The sequence below is a fragment of the Aulostomus chinensis genome, chromosome 14 (assembly GCF_037954235.1).
Source record: "Aulostomus chinensis isolate RoL2024-O1b breed Wild chromosome 14, RoL_Achi_v1.0, whole genome shotgun sequence".
Taxonomy (NCBI): domain Eukaryota; kingdom Metazoa; phylum Chordata; class Actinopteri; order Syngnathiformes; family Aulostomidae; genus Aulostomus; species Aulostomus chinensis.
The window spans coordinates 10,274,894-10,299,297 of NC_141333.1; the positions used below are offsets into that span (position 1 = coordinate 10,274,894).

The 24,404-nt window shown below is 40.5% G+C and overlaps 1 protein-coding gene and 1 long non-coding RNA gene across 3 annotated transcripts in view; one reads left to right on the top strand and one right to left on the bottom strand.

Annotated features, from left to right (window-relative positions):
* Positions 1 to 14,007, top strand: part of LOC147249696 (uncharacterized) — a 34,121-nt gene extending 20,114 nt beyond the window's left edge. The window contains exons 3-4 of one of the 2 annotated variants that reach the window (XR_015119328.1): positions 5,373 to 5,493; positions 9,178 to 14,007. This is a non-coding gene — a long non-coding RNA (uncharacterized LOC147249696). Of the gene's footprint in view, positions 1 to 5,372 lie in introns of both variants that reach the window. The other variant, XR_015119327.1, reaches the window with a different exon arrangement.
* A 1,686-nt stretch (positions 14,008 to 15,693) lies between these two features.
* LOC147249697 (uncharacterized) lies at positions 15,694 to 23,781 on the bottom strand. Its single transcript, XM_086223696.1, has 9 exons — positions 23,424 to 23,781; positions 22,247 to 22,399; positions 21,757 to 21,862; positions 21,472 to 21,595; positions 18,632 to 20,986; positions 18,309 to 18,477; positions 17,919 to 18,081; positions 17,699 to 17,831; positions 15,694 to 17,580 (listed from the first exon to the last, which is right to left on the bottom strand). The coding sequence occupies exons 1-9, from the start codon at positions 23,486 to 23,488 to the stop codon at positions 17,414 to 17,416; spliced, it is 3,435 nt and encodes a 1,144-aa protein (XP_086079822.1). The 5' UTR covers positions 23,489 to 23,781; the 3' UTR covers positions 15,694 to 17,413.
* Between the last annotated feature and the right edge of the window lie 623 nt (positions 23,782 to 24,404).

The following is a 24,404-nucleotide window of genomic DNA, read 5'->3' on the forward strand; positions in this document are numbered from 1 at the left end:
GTTTCTCCATACGTCTGCAGTGCACACTGTGTCGTGCTGCTGTTACCCCTCACTTTACCAGCTTGAAAATTACAGATTGTGAAAAAAGAACAGTGCAGTCACAACAACCTCCTCCCTGGAGCCGACGCCTCTTTATTCCTATGCGCGTGTGTGTGTGTGTGTGTGTATGTATACACACACACACACACAGGTCGTGTTGTGTTTGCCAGCCTTTCATCATGATATATCCTTTTAACACCCCGCAGATTTTCTTATCAAAGGAACCTCTGCAGGAACCTTTTAAAGTCGTGGATCATTTACCAGTCTTAGGGTACAAGAGGAGATAATTCAACATCAAACAACATCACATTAAAATCCGATTGTATGTGTAACCTCGGTGAAAATAACCCCACACACTCCTAAATACATTTATTTCCATCTAAAGTCAATATGTTCACCAAAAATGTTCTTTCCGTAAGCCCTCAGCGGTGGCTCAGATGTCTGTTTTGAGCAGAAAGACACACCCAGAGGATGGATATAATTAAGACTAGTGACTTTTTTTTTTTTTGGTGAGTAAGGAGGGTTAGTGAATGACTGCTCTGGGTGGTCTAGCTCTACATGTCTGTACTAGTTTTATTGCAAACAGACACAATATGGTCAAAGCACAGACGTATCCTGACAAAGCACAAAGATCAGTGCATACAAACATAAAGGTGCAGGGATAGAAGAAGGCGGCCATGTCTCCTCATTCCAAGTCAGATGGTTGTGTGATAAGAGGAAAAAGAAAAAAGGGGCAGATCTGGAAAAAGTAGAATTGATCAAAGCAGATGGCAGACAACAACGGACATTCATATATGTGTACTTGATATGAGATCTACTTCACAAAGCACAAGCACACGTCTGTGCCCTGTGCATTTATGCTATTATGCATGTCTCTATTTCAGTATTTCAGTTTATCATGTTTATACACAGAACAGAGGCCGTCTGAGACAGAAATGTTTTACATTCATGTACATAAAGTTACCATAAATACCATGAATGCTTTTTTTTCTATTTATTTAATTAACTTTAAGAGGTTGAAATAAATCTTGAGGAAAAGGGTTGTAGCTTTACCACAGAAAGCATCTATTCATCAAGCATTTTTATGTTACGACCTGCAGCGGCCCAGCTGGAAGTTGAACCCTTGCAATGTTTGTGTTGTGCTTTGCCCGTTGAGCCACGAGATCGTTAGAAACGTCCCTTGATTAAATTGCAAGGTGTTCATTAATAACTGCGGGGTTATTGCCTGTCTGACCCCGCAGCCTCTCTGCAGCTGTCAGAGGAGAGAAAAATGTCTCATGGATCAGTAGCAGTGAGCTTTTAGCATCTCGTGAAGGTGTCGTGCGACTTGAGAGACGTTCTGGCAGGATCATCTCAAGCCAAGGAATGAAGGGAGCGATAGTTAGAAATCATTATCGATTTAAAATATCATATATTTTGTGTGTGTGTGTATATATATATATATATATATATATATATATATATATATATATATATATATATATGTATATATATATATATATATATGTATATATATGTATATATATATATATGTATATATATATATATGTATATATATATATATATATATATATATATGTATATATATGTATATATATATATATGTATATATATATATATATATACATATATATATACATATATATATATATACATATACATAATCCCAAATGTAAACAACACAAACTGTAATTCATATGAGGCTTTGTGTATTCTGTGGGGAATAAACAAAAACTACGTGGCCATTCAAGTCCACAGTGAGGGCTTCTCAAGCAGTGTTTTCTAATTATTAGCATCTTCTCGTTAGCACATAAACACCTCGTCTGCCATCAAACATCTGTTAATTTGCGACTTGTTTTTTTTCTCCCCCACTCCTGTGATTTGGCTCATTTAGCTGGTAGACAGAACACAGATCTTTTATTGTTGTGTTTTGTTTTGAGGGGACCTAAATATGTGGGTGGTCCCATAATTTATTTTTCCTTCTTCTTTTTGTTCTTTTTTTTTTTTTTTTTTTTTTCAATGGACTGAGCAGCACACGCATCAGTGAATGAGAGGATAAATTTGGTGACTCTGAACCTTAATGATAGAAGTTGCCCTCCCTGGTCTCACCAAGACTGCTTATCAGAGCTAAAAGAAATGAAAGATGGAGAGAATTATGCAAAAATGTTAAACAAATGTAGATTGCAGCAACAAATATAGCGTAGAAAAAGAAGGATATATTACCCAGGCAAGACAGAAATAGTAAATTGCCAGTATATCCTGGCAGATGCAGGCAATCCAAGAGAAGCCAACTTAAGAAAGAGAAACGAGTTAGGCAGGTCTTAGGAGGCATAAAAGGTTTAATTTCTCCTGCGGCTGTGGCAAGCAGCTTTCCTGTGCTGCCCTGTTTCACTGTATTTAACATCAAAGTGAAGTATGAACAATTGAGGCAATTTTTCATTCGGCCAAGGTCAATCATTGTTCTTTCCCTGTGAATGTAGATCCGTGCTGGGAGGAATTCAGAAGAAATATATTTCACCGGCAAGTCTATTTTAGCCTGCCAACTTTCAACAACCTTTTTTTGGACAGATTTGTGTGTGTGTGTTTTCTTTTTGGCAAGGAGGTTTTCAGATTGTAAATATAACTTCTAAGAGTTTTCAGGTCCATTTTGTTTCACGAGAGTGTTGTTTACACCGCTTTACGTAATATATGTGACTCACTACGAGTAACTTAAAAGAAAAGGGAACTGATATGAGCATATAAAGATCCCTTGAAGTTGGACTCAGCGCCTGCTTTAAGATCAGGAGTATGGAGCGCACGCAAACTATAAATGGAGCAGCAAAGGACATACATAGAAGCACTTAACGTATCACATGTAGATATATTTTTGAAAGAAGCACTCCATCTCACCACCTCTAACTATGACCAAATGGTTCTTGAACCAAAGTTGGTAAAGCACCTCGAGGGATTTCTCAGAACTTCAATAAGATTGTCCTCAAAGAAATCTTTTAATATTGCTAAAGGGGCTTAAAATATATTTATCAATATGTATTTCCCTCAGGAACTTTAATGTGTTTATCGACCACAAATTAGCCCCCGAGCTTTTAGAGCATGCACACACACACACACACACACACACACACACACACTATTTATTGCTAGTTAGCAGGCGATGAAAGAACAAAGCACGTCAAGTATAACAAGGACTACGTTTACAGTACATGGACTACAATAATGGAACTACCCACCTTCTTTTAGATAACCCTCTATTTCAATTTAGGGGTTTATATGAGTCACCTGCAGAATATTCCACTTGTATTCCTGTTATATACTCATATTACACTCTTTCCATTTATGTCAGACTTTCCCCTCAAGAATGGGACCTCTCGTGTTGCTACCGTGATTTATTCAGTGTTTTCTTCCAAATTATGCAAAACACTGTACGTCAAGCAGGGTTGGCAACACTCATTTGAAGCTGTGTGTTGTCAAGCAGGGAGACTCTTGTACCAGTCCAGTAGGACTCCATAGCCTGATTAAAGCACTTCAGTAATGATATAAATATAAAAATATTGGAATACACAAGAATATTTTAGTGCATGTACCGGTAGATAAAGTGACTGTAGTAAAGTTACTGCCAAAGGCCAAGAAGGGTACAAATGGGTCAGGTCCCTATTTTCAAACTCTATCAAAGTCCTGATAGAAATGCTTGGTTTGCAAATAGAATCGTGCAGGGATGATGGATTTTTTTTTTCTTTTTTTAGGCTAGCACAGAAGTTAGCATCATCACGGGTTCACTTGATGGGATATTTTACCTTGGGTGTGAGATTACTGCTAAAATACTCTCAACAGGAAGCAAAAATGTATGAGGTATTTGTTTCACAAGATAAACACTCAAAAATGAGGCCGTTTCTTTGATTTTTGAAGCAATCGTTAATCGGAAAATGCTAGTGTGATGCTATAAACAAACTACACTGCCCCTCACCACTGCTAGCTTCATATTTCTTCTGTTTTCTTGATAATGCAAAATACTGTGTAGTCACGTGTAACAACATGCTAGCAGCTGCCGTTTTTTTAAACTCGTAATGCAACTCCACCGTATTTACTTCACTTCTTATATGATCTGTTTGAAACATGGCATCAGTGATTAATTGCAGCCACCAAAGTGTGACTATTTCTCTGATTCCTTGTTTGAGTTTTGGATTGTCGGTCTCGCTAAACAAGTTGTTTATACTGACATTTAATGTGGTGAATGCCTGACGGGCTTTCTACACATGAAAGGACGAGATCTTTCCATCGTATCTCACAATATTTTTCTCCTGACATGCTTTTGAAAATTAATGAAAAATATTTAAGTTTGTTGTATTCTCTTTTTGTAGCCAATATGTTGTTTTCAAAGAAAGTAAATTAGGGAGAGTTCAGTGAGATACCGGGAAGTCTAAAGTCAGTGGGTTCTGCTGCATTTCCAGGTTTTACTGATTTGATTTTTTCTCTCTCCCTCTCCATCTGGTCAACTTAAGATGTTACACTCAGAAATTCCTTTTGATAACTCATTCTGTCAGTGCACATCACTGCCAGTCTCTTCCTGCTTTCGGGCATGACTGACGCCTACTTCTTCATGATATATTTACAGTTGGAGCTACAATGATCCTAAAATAGTTATTGTGTTTAGGGTACCATCATCAGTTTCATTTAGGAGTCATGATAACGGCAGAAGCGCGCATGTTTTATCAAGATCTGATTTTACTGATCGCATAAGGCTTCAAAGGCTGATTCCATGTGTTTATGGCGGCGCTTGCTTCACCTCACATTTGTTTTTCTTCTCCTACGTCCAACTTAAAATAAAAGAAGAAGAATCACATGTTAATGTAGACATACTATGGTGCCTTGTCATTGTTTTTCAAGACCACCCAAAGTGTTTATAGGAAAGGGCTTGCAAGTAGGCTTCTTGAACCTATAAAACGGTGCGTGGTGTCTTTAGAGGAGATGAAGTGCAGAGTTATTGCAGCAAATACTGTTACATCAGTCAGTGCCGTTGAATAATTTAATGGAATTATTTAAAACCTCTGCATATTTGTAAATTCAGTGGTTATGAATTACACTATATGAATCTACTGCAGTCAAAGATTGTGTGTGTGTGTGTGTGTGTGTGTGTGTGTGTGTGTGTGTGTGTGTGTGTGTGTGTGTGTGTGTGTGTGTGTGTGTGTGTGTGCACGCGCGCTTCCATCCTTGTTTCTGATTCATGCATCCGTGTGTGTGGGCATACACACAGTGTGCACTGTCTGACATTTTAATAACGTGTATAACCAAACACCTGAATTTATCCTGCTTTTTCCTGTGTTTGTTTTCTGACCCAGGTCCAGACGTGAAGGAGGTACAACAGCACCTGGAGTCTCCCTGTGGCCTACCACCACCGCCACCACATACACACACACACACACACACACACGGACGCACGCACACACACGTCCTTTTATGGTAAGCGACCACTGAGTCAGGAGGAGAATAACACAGTGAATGTGAGAAAACAAACTCATTATGCAGTGCTGTTTGATGGATAACTTGATTTGATGACTGAAGAAATGAGAAATTAAAAGAATTGAATTCATTAACCAAATACACAAGATCAGAAAAAACATTTCCTCCTTCAGGGATTCATATGAAATAGTCTTTTTTACATGGCTCTTTAAGAACATTGTGTGTTTGTGTGTGTGTGTGTGTGTGTGTGTGTGTGTGTGTGTGTGTGTGTGTGTGTGTGTGTGTGCCTGCAACGCCTGCTTCCCTGCATTTTTTTCTATTTTGAGCAGTCAAACCAGACCAATCTCCACAACTCAAGTTTAACAGCTGCACCACATAACCCACAACCCCTGTATCCATCCCCCAACCCACTAGTGCCCCTCCCAAACTTCCCAGCAGCCCCCCCAAAATACGTGTATGCTGAAATTACAGTGTGTGTGTGTGTGTGTGTGTGTGTCTCAAACCTTTCCCTCCCTCCCACGCTCCTTTTGCCCTCTTTATCTTTTTTGCATTCTGCTACTGTTTCAGATGCTTTCAGTCGTGGGGCTGGAGCAGGGTGGGGGGGGTATATTTTAATGTTAATTTGTCAAACAGCTGCCAGCACTAATTTGAAATTTAAGTTACAAGGACTAAGGTTCAGAATGAGGTTAATAACACATTAATTCAGTCCTAAATAAGATTGGCCCTGTTGTATTGATATTTTTTCCTATTTGTTGGCCTTTCCGAATCATATTTAGGATGATGCAATTTTTCCTATTAGAATATGTGAAGGGGAAGTGTGTGTGTGTGTGTGTTTGTGTGTGTGTGTGTGTGTGTGTGTGTGTGTGTGTGTGTGTGTGTGTGTGTGTGTTCATGACCTCCAAGTTGAACAACACAAAAGTCTTTCCACAGTTATCATCAGGACTCAACTTTGATACTTTCGTGGCGCCGACTGAATCGATTATGTTGAAATATAACTTTTATTTTGCACAGCTGTGAGTGTGAAATTCCCAACATGCAAAAACATAAACCTAAAGAAGTGGAACATAAAAATAAAGATTGAAACAGATAAATTAAGTGAAACATTTTAGAAATTTGGTTTTTAATTTTATCTAATGAATGATTTTTTTTTTGACTATGAGAAAATTTGAAGATGCTGCTCACTAAACCCAGCACGATGTGACTTTTGTAATTTAACAATTATTTTTAATTGATATTAATTAGTTTTGAAAAAGTGTCATTTAGGGACCGTTATTCAGGTCAAGGTGTCAATAAAGGCACCGCTATCAGAACTTTTCTAACAATACTCTCCCAAATGTCACACTGAACCAGAGGAACACAAGAACGCTACACACACTCAGAGGCCTCTGTGTGTGTGTGTCTGTGTGTGGAATTATATACGATAACAGAACAAGTGTTAACAGCGCTCTTACGGCTTTGAATGTGGTCTAACGGCCAAAATGTCCCATAACCATAACATAAATGCATATACATTTATTGACTGCTGTCTCTGAAGGACATAACTCAGACTGCGCTCTTTCCTGTGCACATCAACATCGCTTGTTATGTTGTTGTTTTTTTTGTAATCCATCCAAAATTGTCTGACATCATTAGCAGCCGTTGTAAGAAAAGAAAATGGAATTCTTTTAAAATAGGTCACGATAAACAGGGAATCTGCCTAAATAGGGCGAGCGACTGAGACACGAGCAAAATAAACGATTAACTAATTTTTAAAGAAGGAGAAAATTTAGCACTTCAATCGGGAGTCAGCATGTTAACCGATGGCGCCGCCCTCACAGCGGCGGCACCGGTTGTGTCACCAACCAGCTGCAATGACATACTTCATCAGGCCCAGTTCTGCCTGAGCGGGGTAGCTTGGTTAACAGTCTGGAGAGCTGCGGAAGGAAAGCGTGACTGCCAGTTATTAAAGCACTTGAGCATCAGAGAGGAAGAGACTAGCTCTGCTAATGGATGTGTCTATTGATGTTCCCATTTAACAGCACGCTGTAAACGATAGGGCAAGGATTGTGCCGAAGACCGAGGGAGGTGGAGAGTGGTTTGGCTGGGCGATGGTAATGACAAGGAAGGTTATTATTTAGCGCCCCGCGGAGTCTCTCTCTTTCTCTCTGTCTCTCTGTCTCTCTCTCTCTCTCTCTCTCTCTCTCTCTCTCTCTCTCTCTCTCTCTGCGTTTTGTGCGTGTGAGAGAGTGAGGGAGATAAAGAGAGAGTGAGAGAGAGACACTCTTCCTCCATCCCTCTTGCTCTTGACGCGCTCCGAGACTATTGGCTATTATTCACCTCTCTCTTTTTCTCTCTCGTGACATTATTCACTGCTGCGCGTCTACATCTTCTTGTGGCTGACTCCCGCTTGCATATTTTTCTTTTCTCTCAATAGCTCTGCTTTTTATTGTACGTCTGGAATAATGGCTGGAAATCATAAAAATGATAACAATGATGACGATAAGAGTGAACTTGTGTCATTCAAAACACATTGCTATGAGATTTGAAACAAACGTATTTAGATTTAAAATTAAAGAGTAAAATATTCGCAAAATTTGACACGGAAGCTTGAAATTGAAAAAGAACAAAGCAGCTCAGGAAGAAGCAGGTCGTGCTCTCCAATAAAAGTGTGTTATAAAAAGACTTAACCCTCCTCCCCTCTCACCCCGACGGCGAAGACTTTGTCCCCTTTCAGCCTGGACAAAGACAAAATGCTCATACGGGATTAAAGTGTCTTAGAATATAATCCAGAGTGAGGCTATTAGGACGTAATCAATGAAATCGATCCTAAAGCAAATTAAAGAGGCTGGCACAGGTGTGATGTGCTAGCTCCTCACAGCCAGCAGCTGTACTACCTCAAGTCTCATCGAAAAATATGTCAAAGATCGAATAATGCAGCAGAGGAGGCAAAATAGATTCTGGATAGCAGGTTGCCCTTGAAATATTGATTTACTCACCAGTAGATTTTTTTTTCTCAGCTGTGCGTGTGTGTGCGTGCGCACGTGCGCATGTGTCTGGCACATGTGTGTGTCTGGCGCGTGTGCGCGTGTGTGTGTCCTGTCAGTTCAAATCAACTTGTGTGTGATGAATATGAATCGAGTCAGCCTGCCTGCAGGTTTGGCAGGAGACCACCTCCAGCTGGACTCCTACTCAAGTGTGTCTGTCTGGGGTTTCTGTGCGTGGTTGTTCACGTCAGCCTGGATCCTTCAGTGCTGTGACAAACTGAAGACGAAATGACAAAAAAAAAAAAAAAAATCAAATCTGATGTGAAGCTTTCGACACGCCATGCAGCCAAAAGCTTGTATGGTCGTTACAACCTCACAGGAATATTGCTCTCATTATTGACCTGTGCACAAAATCAATTACTTTTATAGAAAGACAGTTTTAAATTTACTGCTGCTAGGATTTTTTTTTTTTTTTTTTTGCAGTGACACAAGGTTTCATGTCTCAGTACAAGCACAATCATGCCTTCCACACTTGCATCCCCCAAATTACTGTCATTGATACCATGCATTTCAATCCAGTTTGTCACTCATGGTGTGTGTGTGCGTGTGCGTGTGTGTGTGTGTGTGTGTGTGTTGGATTAACTGTTTTAAATGTGAAATTATTTCTTGTGTGTGTGCAGTAGAATTCCATCTAACATTGTCTGTGTTTCTGTAATCGCAGGGCAGAAGTTAAAGAGACAGATGCCTTTCCAGCTGTGAAGAGATGGAAGGACTCAACACACATTCATACACACACACACACACACAAACACACAGACAGACACAGACACAAAAGGGCATGAGCAGGTGAGCATTAAGTCAGTCAACTAAACAGATCACGTCGTGGTATGATATCTGCAGACAGACGAAGCCGGTCTGTACCTGCAGGCACAAAACAACAACTCACAGCACCCTTGCCAGGAATTTCCTCCCTCAGACTGGTGGTGAGACCCAGACGCTAACTGGGGTTTCCACTTGATGGTTAAGTGCAAACATGATCTTAAAAGCTGGAACTAAAACTGATTTTGGTCGTCTTGTTATGTCATATATGGTCAGCCTTTCTTTGCTATTTTTCCTCCTGTTAGTACAAATAAAACAGATGTGACAATTTTTTAAGTATTTTGCCACATAGAGCGCTCTTAATTTGCAAAGAACTCAATATTTCTACCAAAATGACCTGATGACTCACTGGCACTATTTCACCATCCTTATAATGACCTTCCTACGCCATGGAGTTCAGGTTTTCGATGGCGGTTTTCTGTTTTGTTAGCAGGAAGTGTCAGAAGCATTGACTTTGACGTACTCCTCCCAGTAGGTCCACCAGGTCCCTCTTAGATTTTATGAGAACGCATGGCGCCTGGTTCCAGGAAGTAAGCCCCATGTGATGAACATCATGTGATTTACATGGAAATGACAGCGTGTTGTCCTCACATGGTTTACCAAAACACAGACGTCATGTAAGTGTTCTCCATCTCCACCTAGTGGATTTGATCGGTGATATTTGTAACACAGTGTGCGAATTTTTCTGCTCCGTGGTTTCCCCGCCCTCTCGCTCCACAGTGCCAACGCGCACACCGACACGTGCAGGGGTTTGAAAAACCACTCGTCCCTGCTTGCAGTTTTAATTATGGCCCGGGCATGAAAGCGCCAGTAGGCTAATGTCTGCCCGTTCTGAATATGATTCATTTTCAGTTAGTTTAGAGTTTTCTAACTCCTGCATTTCAACTGATTTCTTCATTTTCCAACCGTAGTCACAGCTTTAATATCAAGAAATGTCCTTTTTCCTGTTCTTTTGACGTTTTCTCATTAACAAGGTAAAATAAATGGGATAAAGTAACTCAAATGCATTTTTATTCCCTAGGATTTTCTACACGATCAAGCATCTGCAAAAAAAAACAAAACTAAAGTTAGGTTTAAAGAAAGTTTGCTAGAAATATTCAGGATGATAAAGAGCAGGTGAGGAATATTAATTCTGTGTGGACTAAAAGTAGCAGGGTCCCGGTCCTGAAATGCCTCCTCATGTGCTTAACTGACTTGATGAAAGGTTATCCTTTGATATTAAAATAGAGCAGCACGTTCACACGCTATTATGAAATTGACTACAGATGGCTCTTTTGTTAGGTCGGGAGTCATTCGATGACCCTAGGGTTATTTGTCTGTCTTCCACATAGGTGTTTTGACAGCATCCTCAAGAATAATTGTGACAGTATCTATTACTAAAACTTGTTGGGCTAGTTTGCTATTGTTAGCGCTCCTCTGCGCGGCTTTGGCTTTGTGTTTGTTTGTTTTTTTTCTTTTTTATATCTTTCTCTCATGCACAGTCTGTTCGGCATGTGTTTCTCATCAGTGGCATCCTGCACGACTGCCACAGCGATCCCTCCACTGGTGTTTTGCTGGAGAGACCTCAACAGTAGCCGCTAAACATCTCCTCCACCGATTTTTTTTCTTTTCTTTTTTTTTTTTGTAAAATTTGCAAGTCACAGACCAGCTTCTCTCCCCTCGTCCGTCCAGCCTTGTCCTTGAACAGGCCTCACTTCACTCATGAGGCGGATCACCCGTCTTCTGTGATTAGCTTATTTCCCTATCTGTATTTTATTGTCCTCTTTTTTTTTCGAAGCCCTTAATTTAGAACGAAAAACACATCATGAAAATTTTACAACTCACTACTCTTTCCCCCCACAAACCACCACATCCACTTATCTAAAAATGATTCAGTGGTTAAATGTCAGAGCTGTCCGTGCCATTAAGGCCAGCGCGCTTGAAGGGAGGACACCCTTGCCTGCTCCCACCCAACCCCCCCCTTCGTTCTTCTGTCTCTTCTTATTCCTCTCTTTCTCTCTTTGCCTTCGCCTGCATCTCTCCCCTTTAGCTTCCCTCATCATCTACCCCCCCCCCCCCCCGTCACCCCCACCCATCCAGGCTGGTTTGAGGGCTGATGTGCAGACCTTGTCATTCAGATTAGGGCCACATTGTCAGCTCAAGGCCCTTCTCTCTCAAGTTGGATGTCCCAGATCTTTCTTCCTGTCACCCCGGTCCTGCGGCCAGAGAAGACCTTATAAAGCAACATTCCTTCTCATCCACTTCTGTCAATTCCAACACTGTCATTCACATCACTTCTCGTGAGAATGGAGCGAAGCCAAGTTAGCAATGTCCCTTAGAGCAAGGACTGTGCTTTTAGGTCCAAGCTCGGCCTGGTGACGTGTCAGCAGCCTGCAAACTGTTTTTCTTCTTCTTCTTCTTTTTATTTTTGACGATGGGATTTTGATTTTTTTTTTTTTTTTGCACGAGTTTCAAACTGGCAGGCTTACTTTCTTATTTAAGACAGCAAATGACAACGTTTGAGCAACTCTTGTGATCCTAAGAGAAGAGCAGCAGCACGCTCTTCACTGTCAAGCATGTAAATACGTCTGTAGAACTCCTCTGATGTTAATACTCACAGTGAGACAGGTGTGTCTTTTTTTTAACCGCCATCTGTATTAAATAAATTTCATGGCAGGAGATGAAGATTACACACCACATCATCACACAGGTTTTTTTTTTTAAAGGGTCCCAATAATATTTTTAATCATGTGATCTTATGTTGCCTCTCACCGTCACAAATTTATTGTCTTTATTGCTTCAGCAGCTTTGTGGCATTTTGTTCTTCTCCTTTACAGAAACTTTTTTTTTTCTTTCACAATGAGTAACAGTGAGTCAAAAAAAAAATCTGCCTGTGAAAAAAAGCCTTCTTGTAAAGATGGCGGACAGTTTTTAAAAAAAAAATTTTTTTTACTGGTATGCATGCAGAAAAACACCCTCTTTAGCCACAGTTTTGCATCATAGCGAGACAACAGATTATTAATCTAGGTGAGTCAGCAGTTTCAAACCGGGTGTCTTTGCTAGTAGCCCTGAAGTCAAGCTGGGCCTCTACAGTCACCATGCCTCTGTGCTTCACTGTGGCATGTATCGCGACCAGCTGCTTGTTTACTAAAAACCATCTATGACTCAGTAGTTTCGAGATGACATCCCTCCCCTGATTGCTACTTTCTGTGAAAAAAAGCGTTCTCTTCAACTGATACCGTCTTTGGTGTCATAATTAGCCGTGTGTCATCAACGTTAAAAGCAGATACTATGAGAGGGCGATGATGAGGTTTGACTAAAGGTCAAGCGAAACCGGTTCTACTGCTTTTTTTTTCTCGGTGGTAACACAGGGTGGAGGAAGTTTTTTCTTGTACCGCCTTTGTTCCTCCATATCCATAATCTTCGCTGCTCTAATCTTCAGGTAGATTCCGTGAGCGGCGGGTGTAAGGAATGTGAGGACACGCATGCCAATAATGTTCCTCAGTTTTAATAATTAACACTTGTGAAGTAAGATCACAAAACTGTTAATTATTTTGGCTTTTTTTTTGTAAAAAATGATTCAATAATGAAGAGGATGGCATCATGAAAGTATGCTAAAACGCACAGCATTTTCCTCCTTGGTGATGGAGAACATGCTCCCTCTACATCTCTACGCAGGCTGTCGTCCCTGCTCACCATCAGGTCTTTGCTCGCCCCAGTGAACATTCAACGCTGTCGGTGAGTTTGAGCTAAATTGTAAAAACCATCGACCGTTGATTGTACCCTGTGGAAGGCCTTTGGCATTCTTTCTGCAAAGTGAAAGAAAAAGAAGTTAAAGTTGTGCAGGGTCCTGGCGTCTCACACGTGCCTGACGACTCCTTCAACCATCAGGCAAGAGCAGTGCATCCCTCCTCCTAAACCTGCTTAAAAATCTGCTTTCTTCAACAGCAATAACAACAACAAAAATCCTCCAAACAACAACAAAGGTCACAATCAACATTCATTGCTGTCGGTGGGTTTAACTGTGTGGAAGAGCTCACTGAACGATGAATGCAACTGTGTCCCAGATTTCAGCCGACAGTCTCAACGAATAGCGTCACGATATGCTGATGATGGCATTGTTTATTTCTCCGCCTGTGCCACCCAACCCCCGAACCCCCCCCCCCCCACACACACACACACACACACACACACACACACCCTCCAACCCCGTTCTCCTCCCACCAATAACAAGCAAACACAAGCAGTGTGACTTGACAGGAAGTTCAGATTGCATCTCTGTCAGGCTGGCTGTGGTGGCGAGGTCTGAATCTTCATGCAGCAGCAGCAGCAGAGAGAAGAAACAAGACGAAGAGAAAGGTGGAAAAAATGACCTTTGGAAGAAATAATGCATGACGAATGTTTGTTCTTGTCTGCATTGGATTACTCGGAGCAATAGTTTGGTTGTAAACAAGACTACGTTGAAGATGAATAGATGCTATTTCCAAAATTATAATTTAAAAAAAATCCTGCTGGACAAATTAATGATAATAGATTGTCTTTTTATTCATCATGAAAAAACACAGTGAAAAATATGAAGTAATCAAGAATGTCTTTAAGATTTGTACAGTTTGATAAAAATCGGGGGGAAAAATTTAAATGGTATATTATGAAGGAACAAAATGTGTGTATGTGTGAGTATGTATATGTGTGTTGTGTGCATATATATGTGTATATATACATATATATATATATATATACACACACACACATATATATAATATATATATATAAAATATATGATTGTTCAGTCTGTTTTATTTAATAAAAACATTCAAAAGCCCATCTGATGTTTCTGGGTTTTTTTCTGCAATTTGTTTGGTCAGAAAAGACATGAAATGTGGCACACAATTATTATTAGAGGCAAGAATTGTATATACAACACAAAGACACACACAAAATAGAATACATAATTAAATCTAGGCAGCCCTTTTTATCACTAACTAGGTGAGCTACTGTTTTTCCAAGAAAGTTTTAATAAATTGAACCTTTAGTAGAACCACCATATTTTACAATATACAATGTTTTATGTAAATGATTCTTTATTCGGTGATACGGGAACTAGGAACCCCTGTAGGAAAATGTTAGTGTACAAGCTGTATGAACATTTTTGCCTCCTATTTTGAAACGTTGTAATTACATATATTCCTAATAAATCATGAAATACAGATCCCACAGCTCTGAAAATCGGCAGTATGAAAGAGAAATAAAGGCGTGGCGTAAGAAATAAAGCTAAATTACAAGAGAATAACATCTGAACTGTGGGGGCTGCATTCAAGGCCTCCATGTATATTTAACATGTGGTAACAGCGTCCTGAGAAGTTGAACGGCATCGTTTATATCATAAATAATATAAATGGGTTCGTAATTTTTTTTAAAAAAGGGTAAAGAGCTGATCAAATTCAGAACATCTTGCAAAGCACAATTTGAGCTATAATAATATAATAATAATGACAGTAGTAATCATAATAATACTGGAGTAAGTGTTTTAGTACCATATGTTCCCAGACATGTTAGTGTCTGTTAGCCTGCTGGGCCCGCTCTCTTTTTAACCTCCTGAGAATAAACGGCAGCTTGACTTCCAGTGTCCGATGGATGAGTGATACCTCAGTTTCTGCTGCCCAGTCAGGAAAGTACCTCCACAGTATTTCAACAAAAATCTGCTCAAGACTTCTCACTCTGAATCATAACCACTATTATGTGATGAAGAACAGTTGTGACACAAAGGAAACAACTCTGTTTCCATTCATGCATCACAGCTCATATTTGTAATCTGAAAATGTTCCAATATCAGCAACACTCATATTTTTTCAATAATATTTCCAGATCATCTATATTTCTTAATATTTTTTCTGCATATTTTGGACAATTACATTTCACATTATACATTAACATATTTATTTTTGAATTGGGAAATATTTGAGAGTTAATATTCAGATCAGTTACAACTAAAGGACATTTACAGGGTCTGTTTAAAACACAACATCGTTCACAAGACGCTAGCAATCTATCTGAATGTGTCACAGCTGAAAAAAATAATTTCAGACCAGTAACGTGCATCATTCGCTCACGATTCCACCCAAATGTTTGGTTTTGTTTTGGTTTTTTGTTATCAATGCAGCTGAACTTTAAGAAAATGTTGATGAATGTACCCATTTGTTTCTCTGTATAAATAAATGCATGGCTGTGTGTATCTATGTACATAACTCTTCTCATGATAGTAATACTTGACTCCAAATGTTATTTATCACAGTGACCTACATGAAGAGAAGTCAGTGACATGTTTTGTCCACTAGAGGGACACCAGACAGAAAGAGTTGAGGAGGAAAGAGACTCCCAAGTTCAGGTTTAATGCAGAAATCATGACATCACTCAGAACAACACATACAGCTTCACCTACAAATTTAAAAAAGAAAAAAAATACTGTTAGCGTTGAGGGGCTTTGAGCTGATTTCTTTTATTATTATATTACATGGCTAACTGAGCAGCTAACTGAAGGTCAAAGCTAGACTTCCATGCCAAAATAAAGACCTCTTGTTTGGATATCTTAAATTGGGTGGTACAGAAAGATTGTTTTTTTAATTTGTTTTAGAGAGAGAGAGAGAGATTTTTCCTGTTTTGAGCAGTTGCATTTAATCCCTGTAATAATAATAGATCGTATCCAGAGGACACACAGTGTGGACCATAGCATGAGATTATAATCTAGTTCCTGACAGACTGACCTTCATGACCGTAGACATATAAATCACTTTTACCACTAGATGTTATAACATCGGCCTGGCTACATAAAAAAAAAAATCCTAAAAAACAAAATGGCAATACAAGAACAATCATGTAAACAAATCACATTTGAGCAAAACAATGATAGTCTAAAATTAAACAATTCATTGTTTATTAATCCATGAATCATATCAAGGTCAGTAGTGTCATCGGTGACTTTATGATTAACGTTGGATAAAAAACAAAACATGCTGCATTGCACATTTTGTGCTGACGGTTAATGGTCAATAAAACAACTACGAACACTAAACATTTTAGTGTTTATCAACAATTAATTAGCTGATGCATTTTGAGTTCTTAATTTTTTCATGAATGACACCCTTCACCTCTCTGTTAATAATATTTACTTAATCATTTCACTGGGACAAACGGCGATGTCTTTTTTTTCCGATTCAAGTGGTTTCGAAACTAATGATGTTACTGATGTTCAGTGATGGCGACTCAGACGCTGCCGCTGATAGGTAGTTGGTGTTGTGGCTGCTATTAATAGCTGCAACTGCGTGTTACGGTCATGCGTGATGACAACTGCTTCCTGCGTTGCTGGAGGCCTCGCCAATGCCACACGCCTGGAGAAACTACTCTACTTAGGCAGGATTGGGATAAGCAAACAATGGAGGGTGGCTCCACTTCAAATTATGGCGAATGTGGAAGTGGACATCAGGCTTGTGCACGTCTGCCAACTTCTCTAATGGCTGGGATTAATAAAGCATTTGTGCACAGGTTCGGTCACAAACCTCTGCTATATTCCAGCTTCTTTTGAAAACTATGCTAAGGCAATAGCTAACGTACTAATGCTACATTGATGTATAGATCAGTTTGGAAGAGTTGTAAGTTTTGAAATGGAAACCATGTTTGAGAAACTACCTCGTTGGTTGTGATTTCTAACAAAAAAAAGGTTTTCAGTCTAGTAATTTCTTTTCATCATGTGATTCAATCATACACTTTTCAATTAGTAGAAAAAAATGTAAACATAATTCCAGAATTTAAGGGTAAGTGGAATTATTTGTATGGACATGTCTGTGCAGACAAAGTTAAACGACCACAGAAATAATGAAATCAACCAGGATTTCTACAATGGCATTATTTGAAAAAAAAAAAAAAGAAAAGAAAAAAAACAAAACATTGACAGACAGTTCAGACATAAACAGCACATGACATGTACCAAACAATTCCAGGTGAGGGAATCCTGATGATTAAAAACACGTATCCAGCACTTGTGCTTTACATCCTGATCCAGTGGCACTTCCCTGTCTGCCAGCTGCTCCACTGGGGGGCAGCTGTTACTGTCTGATGTCTGCTGGTCTGAGCTGTCTCTCCCCCTCGGCCAGGAAGATCTGCATGGCCCGGTAGAGCAGGTGGACACCCAGCTCACGCTTCCTCTTCTGCTGCCAGTTCGACACCACGCCATAGAAGTCTCCTCTCTTCTGATTGGTGAGCATCTTCAACCCTGGGATAAGTGGGAGGAGGATAATCAAGTCCAACACGTTAGGTGTTTGATTTGAGATTTTGAGACCACTGCCACTGGTGAGACTGACATGGCTGAGTTTTAACCTCCTTATACACACCTATTGCCTCCACCATGCAGGCCTCTCTGGTGTAAGCCTCCACTGGAATGACGTTCTGGAAGCAATGCAGAGATATGACGCCCTGCTCGGCATTCCAAACCTGAAGGATGTGCTGTACTTTTGGACACAGCTTCTGTCAGAGAGAAGAAGGAACATTATACATCAATTTAAATCCTGTGTCATGAATTTATTTTGAAGTGATCAGTGGAGGATTTTTTACTTTGGAGGTCTTGTCTCCTTTGTAATACTCCAAAGCCTCATACAGATGGCTGTAGGGGCGGGAGCGTTTGCCTTTGCCCACATAAAATATAGCATGAATGAACGTCTGGAAACACTCCTGCTGAGTTATGGTCCGACTCCGGAACGGGAGGTTTTTTGTCACTCTGAAAAACAAGGAAAGCAATTACCCATTCAATTATGTTTCAATTGTGAAATGTCAAGTCTGAAGACAGACTGCTTTTTTTCATTCATCTTCTAGCGTAAAAAGTCATTCAGTTAATTTGCAATTTAAGTTTTTTTTTCTACTCCATGAAGACAAATTATAGAGCCTTGTTAATAGAGACAAACAGTGGTTCCGATCTAGCGATCAGAGAGTGAGGAGACAGCAGACCTGGAGTCCAGCAGCAAGTAGTTGAAGCTGGACTTGATAATGCCCTCCCTCCACTTCCTGTTCTGATCTGGTTGGTCAAACTGCTGACACAAGGCCTGCTCATCAAGATGGCAATCGGGCAGCTTAAACATCTGCATGGCCACATTTAATTCTGGACTATAACCTAAACCTGCAACAGAAAGGGAAAAATAAACGTTTCACTTGCAGCAAGAGCGAAGATGATAAGAAAAGCATATCAACATACGGATCAATGGTTCTACTATCATTTCTGACGAAGCCTATGTTCAGTCATGAAAGAGCTTTTATTTGATAACAGTCAATACCTGTCTGCGGCTGCTCTGAGGGCCTCTGGGGTGAGGGGGGTTGGGGCTCCTGCAACAAGCGGCACAATCTTCTCATGTAGAATGGTCTGGTCTGGCGACTGATGGGACCTGGGCTCTCCCCCAGTGCCACTAGCCTGAGTCTCAGCTGCTTGTCAGTCAACCCTTTGGTCTCCTGCAGCAACCTGTCCTCCACCTCATCACTGGACTCATTTTTTAGACCCTCCTGCGGTTTCTGGTTCTCCTTTCCTCCTTGCACGGTGTTCTGCATCGAGCGCCAATCATAAATGATGGTTTCTTCACTGCTGGCGGTGCTCACGCTGGAGCTGAGAGAGGTGTTGGCTGAAGGTGGGACGTGGGTCTCGATCAGCTTGTGGCCCTGCTCTGTGTCAGTGTAGAGGTACTGAACTGGTTCATCTACATCCTCAATGTGTGGACGCCCTCCAGGGGTGTAAGACAGGTTAGCAAGGTGCTGTGGCCTGCTGTAACCAGACAGCCGGCTCATGCTGTATCTGGGGGTACAGCCTGTCCCAGGGGTACTAGGGAGGTCTGAGTCCTCCCTGGACCTCCTTGGGGAATAATAGGCAGAGCTGGATGAAGAGGACACAGACTCAGGCTGAGAAGTACAGTCCTCGCTGATCCAGGCATCTTGCTTTTTCAGGCCGCCCACATCAAATGCGTCGTTTAGCTGCCGGTTTGTAGTTGCATCATCTGAACTTTTCATGTCGTCAGTCAAAAAATCCCTGGCTTCACACTGATCCTCTCCTTGACCCTGCATAGCCAGTGCAATCTCTGCAAGGTTTCTTTCATAAGCATCCAGTGAGGATTCTTGACCTTTCTCCAGTATCACGGTATCACACAGAGTCTGCGATTCACCAGCAGACTCACTCGCGCTCTTAGGGAGGATGAGAGTGTCAGCTTGGCTGTTGCTCACACTTGAACTGGCTGTAAGGGTGCTGGACTGAGTGTCCTGGTGATCAAAAGACGAGGATACAAATCCTTTGCAACTCCCTGAATCGGACTGTCTATAACTACATACATATGGAGAGCTGTAGGAGTCAGTACTCCTCTGAGACCTGGGCGTCTGACGCTGTGTTCTGACTGGTGTTGGTAAAGTATCCTCAAATAAGGAGGAGGTGAAGAGGAGGCTCTCGGGGGTTCTGCTGGTTCTCAGAGAGCGGCTCAACCTGGACCGTGTCCTGCCAGTTACAAAAGGACTTGGTGTAAATGGAAGGTCACACTGTTCCTTTGACGATTCAGCTACGTCATCTGATTGTGTGTCTGGCTTATCAACTCCATCTTTACTTGACGTTTCTACACCAAGGCCTCTACGACCATCCAATACATCACCATTTGAGGTTTTTCCTTCAGTCAGGCTCAGTTTATCAAGACTGACATCTATCTGAGGTTCAGCTGCTGGAGAATCCCCATCAGCACTAGCAGACTCATGTTCTACTACAGGGGGTGAAAGGTGCTGAGGGTGTCTGGAAGGCTCCAGAGCACTGGTGTAATGGTCGCTTTCACAGCTGCTGTAATGACTACTACCTGTCCCGCTGCCGCTGCCACTCCCACTCCCAGAGGGATGCGCTGGCAGCTCCGGGACCTCCTTTTCATCATCATCATCATCAGCAGCAGCAGCAGCAGCACTGTCCTTCAAATCACAGTGACTGACAACTGTTTTCTCCATTTCCTCTTCAGTGCTTTCACTACTATCCCTGCAAAACACATAAACATGATCTGGCGATGTGACGTCAATACCCTGCGTGTGTAAAACAGTGGCCAAACGTTCTGAATCCAGGAATCCAGAGTACTCAGACGGGTCAAAAGACAAGTCGCTGGTGCACTGCTGCTGTTTTTGAGTTTCAGGGCTAAAAACTGGGAAGTATTCATCGACATCACAGAAGCTGACACTCTTACAGCTTGTTCGCCTGGGCAGAAATGCAGGCAGTGTGTCTCTTCTGGAGGGAGAGATTCTGCAATCAGTTATAGCACTGTTTATATTTGCTTTAGATGTGAAAACGTCATCAATAAACAATTCATCCTCTTTAAGAACTGGAATGGCAGTCCACACGGAAGACATGCGGGTGCTGGATAATAAGGATGGGCCTTGTGACGACCACTGTGAAGAACTGTTCAAGTACTGGTTGTGATGCATTTCAGAATCCACAGCAGACAGTCTGTTGTATAATATTCCTCTGCAACTGGGCCTCCCGTTAATGTTGGACAGGTTGAAAAACGATGAGCGTCTTGTGCTGCTCAATGGGGCTTCGCCAAAGTCACTTATCATAGATGAGTGGGAGCTGAAGCTGTGGTCTGACTCAGGGTAGCTGGACACGTCTGCCTGGTCGGAATACAGAGCTACGGGGAAGCAGAGAATAAGGAGACATAAATTAACACACGCCATACCAAGGTAAAATCATTGGCCTGTTTCATTGCAGCTGTAACTCATCTGATCCCATTTTGATATGTTGTTCAGCAGATTATCGACCATAAATGTATTTTTTTTTTATGTCACCCCAATTATATTAAGTGTTTATTGGTTATTATTTTTAGCCACATTCAATATGCAAGAGCTACACTGCAGTGATTAACAGTGATTCCAGTGGTTTCAGGACATTAACACTACAGCACTAAAATAACAAGATAAACTTTAGGCAGCAAAGCTCATGACAAACACTTGACTGGCTTGATAAATATTACTGTAAAATATTGAATTTCTATGTTTTTTTCCAACTGATTGGATGTTCTTACGACACAAATTGGCAAAATTAACTTTGTACCATATTTGGATTTTTGAACACAGATTTGTACCCTAAAAAAATCTTCTAAATACATTTTCTTACAGTACTGAAACTGAGGCAAGTCATCACGCTCGGTCTCTGCAGAGCTGGCCAGGTGTTTCTGAAGAAGCTGCGCACATTTTCTGTTCTCCTGTTGCTCTGCAAGCTGCCCTGGAGTATATCCTTCCTGCACAGATGAAGACAGTTACCCTTACAGCTGTTATACGGAGCCACTGCAAGAACAAGAACTATCGTATGTTCCATGAGATTATGCTGTCTTCAAGCGCAAATCTCTGTTTCGCTCTCAAATTTGCCCAAACTGACACATGACCTATGCCTGGTACTTACATTATCTTTTATAGTGGGGTTCCCTCCATTCATCAATAACTGCTTCAGATTTTGAGAACATCCCCAAACTGCAGCAATGTGAAGTGGAGTCAGACCCTCTGATGATCTTGGAGAAAAGCAAAAAAATTAAAACAAATGTGACAAAAGCACCCTGATCATTCTGAACAAAGAAGTCTGATCAGCTTATGCAGGATGATACATAATCAGCACATTATAATTATATCATAGCACGTTTATTCTGATAATCAAATTAGAACAAGTACAACATTGTTTAACATATGAAAAACAGCCCATTAATTGATTACTTATCTTTTTAGCATCAAAAATAAGAAGACGGTAACTATGGCACATCAAAAATGGTTTGTGCACTGATGCCACTTTAAGTTCATCTATATCAAAAGTTCCTCCCTATGTCACAGGACGGTATGATGTAAGAAATGATCTCACGAAGTGCGAACATGATTGTTTTTGATTCGACTGTGACATTTACTTGATGTTAGGGTTGGCACCATGTTGCAGCAACATTTTCAAGCACTGTGTGTTCTTCTCAGTCTCCTTGCCAACAGCCAAGTGTATTGCAGCCACCCCTTTACAGCCCACCAGGTCGGGATTTGCACCTTCAGACAGAAGAAGCTGCACAGACCTGTAAAAGATAAATATGTTACCATTTTCAGTTATTGTACCGCAAAGATGTGGGTATTCTATACTAATATTAATATATATATATATATATATATATATACACATACATACATACACATATATACATACATACATACATACACATACATACATACATACATATATATATATATATATATATATATATATATATATATATATATATATAAATATAATCACTACATAAAACAAATACATTATTACATTACAAGCTGTCTCTTCGAAGTTTTTGTTCACTGGAGGTATCATCACACTTTTGTTTGTCACATAGGGAAACCAGATAAGCCTCCAAACAAGGTGAAAAGTCAAATCAGGCACATAAGATCATGCCTAAAATTTAGATTTTACATGAGCACAGAACAATCTTAACCTATTTTTGTAATTCCATTTAGTTTACTGTTAATAACATAATATTGGAACGGATGTTTTTCGGGGGGGGGGTGGCTTTGGCTTTAAAAATGATAGTAGTCACTGATGACATAGTTGCTGTGTTCATTATACTGTCATCGTTTGATAGTCAGCGGCTGCATCTTCATTATGAAACCTGCCTGATAAATATTAAATGTACATCATCTTTAGGTCAAGCCTGAATGTTTGATATCGGATTGACATCTGCTTTTTTTAATGATGGAAAACTAAATTTACAGTAAGTTCAAGACCAGAGACTCACTGATGGATGATGCATCCATACAAACAAAACGTTTGTTTGTTTTAACCCTGAAAAACTCCAACTCCGGAAACCAAATAGGCAACAACGACAGTAACGATTCCAGCTCAAGCACGATAGGAAAACAACTTTTTCGTTTTAAAAGTCATAAATCACCTCTTTACAAAATACACACTTGGGTGGTTAACTAAGGTCTCAGCTAACAGGAGAGGAAATTCTACTTGTAAGTCTTAGGAGATATTTTCCAGCCTTCGGTTACATCTTTTACCACAGAAGGTGACACGTACGGGCAAAACAAAGACAAGGAGCTGCACATCACCTCGGCTCTCCGTTCCTCACAGCCGTACGCAGTTGACTCTCCAGACTGCTCGTATGTCGAGCCATGACGATTTTTTTTTTCACTTTTCGTTTTTTCCTGAGTCTCTCGATTATAAATTTAATGAAATTAGCCCATAGCTAACATCTGCGTGGAAAGCACTGTCGCGGCTAACGAGCAAAGCTAAAAACTACTACAGAAGGTCTTTCCGGCGCGCATTGTACACGCTTATAATTCTCAATTCGGTTGCCAAGATAGTTCAAGAGCTGTTTTGTTACAAACACAAAACATTATGTTTTTTTTCCCTGGAAGCTACTGACAACAGCAGGACTACTGTGATTAAACTTCCCTCCAAAGCATCTCCTTGCGTTCAGCAGGCGGAAGTCCCGCCTACGACTCTTGCCCCATTGGACAATCTATTCTTTCCCACCAATCAGGTAAGCCGTCAGTCATCGATACTGACGCATTAGCAGAAGGTAGCTCTTGGATGCCGTATCGACCGACTCCCTCCGTCCTCAGACTGCAACATTTGTATGTTTCGTGATCTTTCTAGGCCCATCGAATGTTTTAGTTAAAGAGGTCATCTGGGTCAACTAGCATTATGCAGTTGTCTATTAAGCTCAAAGATTTGGATTTCATCCTGTGTCACATTTAGGTAAAAACCCTTTTAGGACTGAAATCATAACTGTCAGGGGTAGAGCAACAAATACATTTCAACTGCCTGTAATAAGTACTAATGTCAAATATGAATCAAGAAGCAGAAAAAGAGAAGGTTTGACGCATTAAATCAGGATGTACGCACTTATAACACATGCAAAGTAAAAGGCAAGGCTGTTAATGAATTGAAAGATAATTTTAGAGGCCAGGATGTCAGTAATAACATTTATTCCAAAAAAAATTCAAAATATTTACAATGATATTTGTATATAAATAAATGCAATGAGGTGTTTAAGGTCACATCATGGCAGCATTTGAATTGATTAC